Consider the following 8679-nt stretch of genomic DNA (forward strand, 5'->3'; position numbering starts at 1 on the left):
ACACACATCATTGTAAAATCAATACATTCATCGTTCCACTTAGAATCTAAAATTAAAAAATTAAAAAAAAAACACATCATTGTAAAATCAATACATTCATCGTTCCACTCAGAATATAAAATCAATTGTTTTCCGGTTTTTTTGGTATAACTTTCGTAATAAAAAAGAGCGAACATTTTTTCAAACACATCCAAATTTACACAAACATTTTGAAAAAAAAAATTGAAAATGAGCTTGGCCTATAAACTAGATTTAATAGGTACCTACCTATTTTTAATATGAAAAGTGAAAACAAATAAATTATAATAATAAAAGATGTTATTTTAAAACTAAATGTAATTAAAATAACTAGCCAAATTATCATCGGTTACCAATTATGGTATTTGACTCGCTTTACACATATCAGAGCTCAATAAGTAGACAGTAGTGGTGTGTTGTGATATTGAATTTAGATATTTAAATTTGAAAAAAATAATAAATAATTAATCAATTATCGAATTCGAAAAACAATAGTTCTTGGTGGATTTCCTCTACCTAGCAAAAGTATCATCAAAAATAGTTTTTGGTAATTTTCCCTTGAGATTTGAGAAACTACCATAGTATATAGGTACCATAGACCTAATAGGTACCACAGAATAACCGGAAGGCTCACTTTTCTAGAATTACACGGGTTCTTATGGGGGATAGATTTGCTACACGCATACACCTGTTAGGATATCAATGTAGTCTGTATAGAGATAATAACCAATTGTACAACCACAGAATGTTCTGTGGTAACGTATTAAACTGTTGATACTATAAATATGCTAATTAAATAAAATCATTTTATGCTCAAAATCTAAAATGACATAAATAATGTGAAAACTATGAGAGTGGGGAAGTATACAATAATATATTCATTGGAAATATTAAAATATACTTAATGTTTATGCGCTTTTAGTCGTAAATATGAGTGAATAATTTAATAATATATAGGTATTTGTTTTATATTTATTATTTTAAGAAAATTAGTTGACTCATTACATTACATTCACCTAAAGTAGCATATTAAGCTACAGTTCTAAATTAAATAGATGTATAATTAATAGTACCATATAAATTGTAATGAATTTCGTAGATTTTCATCAACTAGAAATTGGGGACGGACCTTAAACAAAAATTAATAACATATAATATTATACTTAATAAAATCTAAGCATATATATTTTTAAGTACCATGCATCAAATCATAATACAATAATAAACTATATAACTATGAAATAAGATAATTAAGTATGTATACATTTATTTAACTATTGTAATATCACAACATAATCAATAAAAATCATTAACACATTAATGTTAGTAATTGCATAAAATACATAATTTAATTTATTTTATATTATTGACTTCAATATTTTTAAATAAAAATTGGAATAAAATAGTTATGTTAACCAATTTAAAAATATTGATAATTGTTCAAGTGTTCAAGTGTCATCTATAACAAATTGTAAAATACAAACTATTTTTAATAAAATGCTTTTCATTGTATTTAATCAAATAATCTAACTATAAGCCAACTATGTTGATCATAAATGCTTTTAAATGATTTAATTACAGTAGAATAGACAGGAATAATTATCCATGGTTAAAACATATTGCTCAGCTATTATATAAAAATTAAATAATAATAGTTTGATATTGTATAGATATAAAATTAAAACTAAAAATATTAATAGATGAGCTTAATACAACTTATTAAATACTTTTGAATGATTATGAAGTTTAAAATTCACGTTCTGGTAACATAATTGGTGCCACTAATGTCCAAACATAAAGCCCAGCACAAACCCAACAAGATAATATCTTAATCCATGTAGAAGCATAATCCGGACGAAGGTTGTCTAAGCTGGAGTTAGGTCTAATAGAAAATAAAATTATGTAATATCAATATAATATGAATAACATGACACATTTACAAAATCAATATACTACAGAAATATACTATTTATACTTACGAATACCAATTTGTGAGTGTCATCATCAGAAATAAAGTGGCCATTGCAAATGTGAAGTGATAAAATGACCATGAATAAGCAACTCCTTCTTTTTCATCATCAAATAGTTTACCAGAGTTATCATCGTTGTCCGACACAGGTCCTCCTTCAAGATCACTATCATTGCCTACTACAATAGTTAAAATACAAATATACTGTATATTTAAGTATTAAACACTAATTAACACTCACTTCTTTCCGTAGAAGTACTCATGGAGAATTTTGAGGATGATCCCGTTTTTATAGCCGAGTATAGTACAAATAAAACAAAAATGCCTATGCTGATGAAATTTTCTGAACCCAAATGAACTTTAGAACCATCTGAATTGGACAGACTCAAGACTTCTGACAAGCTCTTATTACATTGAGTTTCTAATTAAAAAATTTAATTAATAAAAGTTGTAAATTCCGATTTTCTTAAATCAAATGAATAAGATATACCTGGACCACTATTGAGTGCCGACCAAGTAAGATACACTACATACAAACTAACAATAGACGATTGCAATAACCCTGATTTTTCATGAACACGTTGTACACATGAAGTAATTGAAATCGAACTAATAACTAAGCATATTACGACCGTTAATATGATAAAAAATTTATTCAAAGCACATCCATTTTCCTAAAAAAAAATTGTAATACTATTTTAAATATCACGAATCATAGGAAATTAAAATGTACTAATCAAAATATTTTTAAATTATTTACAAGTGTTCACAATGTCAATGCAAGTATTGTAATTAAAAAATGATATCTAAAATTTGGTGCTAACACATTTCATAAATATTTACTTGTGTAATGAAACAACCAAATTGTAATAATGAATAAAAGATAACCTGATTTTTAATGAAGTGTGATTTAGCTATCAAAGCTTATAGCTGAATAGCTTTAAACAAGTAAACAATAGTTTACAAAATGTTTAGAATATACCTATATTTGTTCTCTTGAAAAATTAAAACACGACATCACAACTCATAAATAAACGTTTTTAAATATTTATCATGGACATTTGGTTATTATAATATGTATTATGAATGTAGACTGAGTAGTGTTACTACTACTACTAAACTACAAAAGTTTAAAAACTGATATGATAATATAATTTTGTTTATTTTTACCTGGGTAAAACTGTGATACATAAAAATAACACCAGTAATTGCTAGTCCGTATGATACAACTGTAGTAAATAGTAACGCAAAATACCTAAAATTATGAATTCAAAATTTGTTTTAACAAATTATTATTTGAAATTGGAGTAGAACTTTGAACTTGCCATTTTTTATCTTCAGTTTGTTCCCATTTGTCCAGCCATGATTCAGCCAATGAATGAGCAGAATCTAAAACTTGTACAAACTGGAGGATGAGATAAATGAAACCTCCGATCATACCACAAATCATCCATATGTGACTAAAGCTTCCTGGCGCTATGAAAAATGAACCAACAATACCGGCAAACACAATGAGATATTTCAATCCCCAAAATCTAATAAAACAAAAAAAAAACATGTATTATTATTTTCCTATACATGAACTACAATAAAAATGAGAATAAATTTCGTAAAATTGTACCCGTTTTGTATGGGGGCTCGTCCATCTCGAGAATTTTTCACACCCATCATAATAAATGACATAAGTGTAAAGAATATGAACATGGCAAAACAAATTCTATACACAGCCATGTAGCCAACAGCATTTTTACAATCGATTGAAACGCCAGATATATTACTGACATAGTTACTAGTTAAGCCAGAGTTGTGATCACCTTCACAAAATGGTACCTAAACATAAGATGTTGATAAAATTTACCAATTATTAGTATTCAATACAAATAGTCCAATCACCTTTTGTAAAAATGATTGCAGTCCAGGGGCCAGTGTGATACAACTTAAAACGATAGCTACGAGTAACATGAGGCCGTACATCACTTTTGTCGACGTAGAATTGCCGCATGACGGGCAACACGCAAAGAGGGAACATGCTGCTTGACCGCAACAACATGCCAGCTTAAAAATGTAAAAAAATAATGTATTATGATCTTAAGATAGGTGAGATACTGCGCACAATAATGATCAATAATTAATAACAATACTCACTTGACCAACTGTACACAATGAAAACAAAGCACCCATCTTCGACGACAGTTGTTGTTTGAGTTTCAAGCGAAAGTCCTATCCCTAGTAGAAATATAATCAACAATTATTAATGTCAATCACCGTGTCTGGCCTGCTCCGGAGACCACCGATCGTAAACCACGAAGTGTATGTCGATCGTTTTCTTTGTTCCTAAAGTGTTCGATAATCCACAACTTTTGTTCGATACAACAGCAATAATAAATAATAATAACTATAACATAATAATATTTATACAGGTATTATTTACTTTGTAATGTTTAGTAATAGCACAGAACAATAGTCACTGATAAGGTCATATGGAACATGGGATAACAATTCAATTGAAAGAGAAACCCACGGTCTTCTACGACCGTGGAAAAACCGAATAAACTCGCATTTTGCACCAGTCAGAAACACGGAAAATAAATAATAATAATGAGTTTACTATCCTCCATGAAATTTCGGGTTATATACCTTAATATACCTTAATTCGGTATCTGATACCACGATTTAAGATAGGTTTATTTTAGGTTATTCAACGAAACTTATTTTTTGGTGCGCTTATAATTACCGATCTTGTCATAGCAAGAATAACAGTTAGCGCTTTTGCATTATAGCGATTTCTCCCGGTACTACAAAATATATCAATATAGATATACAATATTATGTATTGGAGCGCTAGTAGTTATTCTCACATCGTTGATCAGCTGTTAGAAATCAACATTTACGCGCACCACTTTTGTTGTGTACGTGCATATGGTCGTTGAGAAACCTGTATATTATCTTTAATCGTGTCTAAGATCGTGATCATCGATGATTATAGTAACGTAGTGACGGGACGTACTTTTATTACCTTGTTATTTTTTACGTGACGAAATAGTCATGATTTTTAGCGTAGATAGTACTATCTACAGCCACAGTCATGGCTAGACGCTAGTGTCTAACCGGTAGGCAGTACCTAATATAAAATATGATATTGGTGTTCGCCATTCAGTATTCGCCGTTCGGCAATTTTTATTCCCGCTATGAAGCTATCCATTTATATTTAAATAATATTATACATTATTATCCCTTCCATTAATCATGTTATACCTCCTCGCGTACCAATAAAAACAATTTTTTGTCAGAGTATGAAAAAAAACCTCTCGACATCCGAAGGTCAACCACACAAGTTGTCTGGTGGTCGCCTTTTGCTACTTCAATAATATTTATTTATGTTCCTGTATAAATAGGTATACAAACTGTTATGGCGTTTATTTAACTATATTTAGTGTATTAGTTAGGTCGTTGGCTAATTATTAAATTATTTTTTATTGGTTTATTATATTTAAAATTGTTTCTTGGTAGGTACATAATAGAATCATAATTTTTGTATTTAAATTTTAAATGTTATTCATATTACATATGATTTAAAATCAAATCATAATATTTTATAGACTGCCTATAATTAGTATTGAAAACATGAGTCTCACAGACACCGTTGGCAAGTGTGCTGCTATTGCTACTATTGGAACATTCTTTGCTCCTGTGTAAGTACTAACATAATTTAATATAAAGTAATACTTAGTATTTTCCAACTATTAAAATCGAAACAATTGACCCAATACACATTTTGAAGTCCTGTTATAGTTATCTATATGTTTTAATTTAAAATACCTGTATCCACTTAATTTTTTGAAAAAAAAATTACTCAAAATTATATGTTTTAACCCTTTTACTGTCCAAACCTACCATTAACTGCTCCAGACGTACTATTACATTACTGTATTTTAAAATATTATCATTTTTCGGTAACTGTACAACTTAGGAAACCCTGGCTTGCATTATTTTAAACTTGAATGAGCTCATCTCAAAAAAAAAAATTTTTAAAAGAATTAAAAAAAATAAAAACCTTTTTTATTTACCTAGAATACACAGGCTGCAATGCATACATAGTGTAGCAGTGTAAAGGCAGTAAATAGCTTACTAAGATAAATAAAATAGTAAAGTAATACTTTGTTTAGTTTATTTAGTTATTTTTATGATGATTTCCCTCTTTTTTAAAAATATTTTTGTTCTTATACTCAATATTGGGTAAATTACTTTAGAGAAGTAATACAATTACGTTCCCTGTTACATTAAATATTTTTATTTAAATTATATTAGCATTACCCATCTTTATTTTTATCACGTTACTTTACTTTTTCATTCAAAAAGTAGGGCATTACAAATAATGTTACTTTTTTAAAAATAATTACAAAATCAGTCAATAACAAATAATAAGTAGTAGGTAGGTACATTGTTAATAACTTAATGTTATACAAGAACAAAATGTATAAGTATTAATTCCTGGGATCTTTAACAATATTGTTGATTATTATTTATTATAAAAATAGCTCCTAGTTTTTGTCATACATTCTACATTCATAACTTATTTTAATAACATGGAAGAACACAAGTTACTCTATAGAAATTACTTTTAAAATGTAATTTTGTTACAATTGCATTAATTTAAATAAAATATAATAAAATCACTACAGTGTTGCTGCAAAAGTAACTTTGTTACAGTAATTTGTAATTTGCATTACGTTACTACCCAACACTGATTATATTTAAACTATAGATATATTATTGGTAATAAAAAAAAAAAAATAAACGGTATCTAAATATAGTTTTATTCAATATACTTAATCAATGGTTATACATCTTAATTGAATAAATTTTAAGAATTTAGATTGACTACCTATAAAAATGATATACAAATATTTTTATATACCTGGTTTCATAGTTTTTTGGTATTTTTTAAAAGTACTATGAACTAGGTAGTTGATGGTTTCTCCATCTTACAAATGTAGATCATAATTAGCTTACATTCAGCAGAATACATTTTATGTTAGCTTTAATATAATAATATAATATGTAGATTTAATATTATTTTTTTTTTAAAACTAATATTGGGACATTGAAAATATTAAGTTTATTAACATGCTTAATAATAATAATTATTAATTAACAAGACCCACATTTTCTGGGATATAGGTACATTTTGTACATTTTATGATTTTATAATTAAACTAGCTTCCAGTAATTAAATAAGTTGTCAATTATTTAAGTATTTTAAATAAATATTATAACAAAAGTTTAAACGTTGAAAGTGAAGTGCCAAAAAATACTTAATCTACAAGTTACAACTTATATAATGATGTGACATCATTATATGGATTATTACTTATTAATCATAAATACATATATTGAATAAAATTAATAAAAGAACCAAACATCATTGTTATTAATTGTCCATCAGAGTATCATACTTAATTAAGTGTACCTACTTGAAGATTATTTATAATTGTGATTAATGAACTAAAAAAGATTCAGAATTTGCTGTGAATTATAATTTGTAATTATTTTATAACTTCTGATAGGAATGGGATTTTATAGCATTTAAATTGTATAAATATGTGGCGTTATAATATTCACTTAAATATTGTGAAATAATTTGTAACAATAATAAAGGAACATGAAAAATTGTATCTTACGTATTAGAAATTGCTAAATTACTAAATTACTAATTTCTAATACAGCTTTACAAATTTAAAATTTTTTTTTCATATCATTTAGTGACCAAAAATATTTTTATTCTATGTATCATAAAAATAATTTTAAGAATAAATATTACACTCTTAGTTTTTAAGCATCTTGCCTATATGAAATAAGAAAATACTAGTAAATCCGTAAACTGGTTATGATAATATATTATTTATTTAATAGGCTAATAGTATTTAGAATAATAAATTCTTCTCAGTGACAGCATATAAATTAAAAATAAACATATTATTGATAAAATCTTTAATTAATATCCACCATAAAATTAAAATATATTCAATAGATTTACTAGTTCAGATTTAAATGCTGCTAATTATATTTTTAAAAGTATATCTAGGGAGAAAATGCTTAATTTAAATAATATTTAGTTGCACTTTGTAAGTGTATTGGTATTAACTAATTTACAAAATTAATTCCAAAGCATGCACATGTCTTAGATATTTGACAAATATGTGGGTGTAACATAATTATATTATACTAGATGACTTTGACTATCTGTAATTCTATTTTAATATTACAATTGTTTTGTTTAAAAACCTTAATCAAAAGTTTAAATAAAACGTTTAATAGTAAATTAGTTAGGGCCCGTTTTACAATCATAGTTTAAACCTCGGGTACGCTTGAACCACTGATTTTACCAGCCGAATTCGGTGGTTTAACCTTAGTTCAACGATTGTAATACGGGCACTTAGTCTAAAATCTATTTGTATTGCATATTATGTATTCATATAATCATATACAAGGTGATTCTTTTATCATGAAATATTTTTTTATATAGTTTCAAGTTGTTAAAAAAACAACATTTTTTTTAAAAAATCATATTTTTAAATATTTTTTGACCTTATATTTTTTTTAAGTTTTTACTTTTTTGAATGACAACATAGAGTTTTAATTTCATATTCCAAAGCAGAATATTTTCCTGTATATTTTGATACACAAAAATT

General features: G+C 26.6%; 2 protein-coding genes across 7 annotated transcripts in view; one reads left to right on the forward strand and one right to left on the reverse strand.

Moving 5' to 3' along the window:
- Positions 1–1098: 1098 nt before the first annotated feature.
- On the reverse strand, positions 1099–4406 carry LOC100166836 (probable serine incorporator). 4 transcript variants are annotated; one of them, XM_016808362.2, is made up of 10 exons: positions 4133–4406; positions 3881–4042; positions 3609–3817; positions 3313–3522; positions 3158–3242; positions 2478–2661; positions 2229–2408; positions 1998–2166; positions 1746–1900; positions 1099–1147 (listed from the first exon to the last, which is right to left on the reverse strand). In XM_016808362.2, the coding sequence occupies exons 1-9, from the start codon at positions 4166–4168 to the stop codon at positions 1765–1767; spliced, it is 1371 nt and encodes a 456-aa protein (XP_016663851.1). In that variant the 5' UTR covers positions 4169–4406; the 3' UTR covers positions 1099–1147; positions 1746–1764. The 4 variants fall into 4 exon arrangements, with proteins under 4 accessions (XP_016663851.1, XP_008187951.1, XP_001947564.2 ...); XM_008189728.3 differs by lacking the exon at positions 1099–1147 and adding an exon at positions 1341–1477; XM_008189729.3 differs by lacking the exon at positions 1099–1147 and having other exon boundaries at positions 1261–1900; positions 1998–2163.
- A 671-nt stretch (positions 4407–5077) lies between these two features.
- Positions 5078–8679, forward strand: part of LOC100160045 (sugar transporter SWEET1-like) — a 6743-nt gene continuing 3141 nt past the window's right edge. Inside the window, exons 1-2 of one of the 3 annotated variants that reach the window (XM_008189726.3) lie at positions 5078–5382; positions 5587–5679. In XM_008189726.3, coding sequence (XP_008187948.1) covers positions 5612–5679 — 68 coding nt within the window. In that variant the 5' untranslated portion in view covers positions 5078–5382; positions 5587–5611. 3 annotated transcript variants of the gene reach the window in all.

This window comes from Acyrthosiphon pisum, chromosome A1, assembly GCF_005508785.2.
Source record: "Acyrthosiphon pisum isolate AL4f chromosome A1, pea_aphid_22Mar2018_4r6ur, whole genome shotgun sequence".
Taxonomy (NCBI): Eukaryota; Metazoa; Arthropoda; class Insecta; order Hemiptera; family Aphididae; genus Acyrthosiphon; species Acyrthosiphon pisum.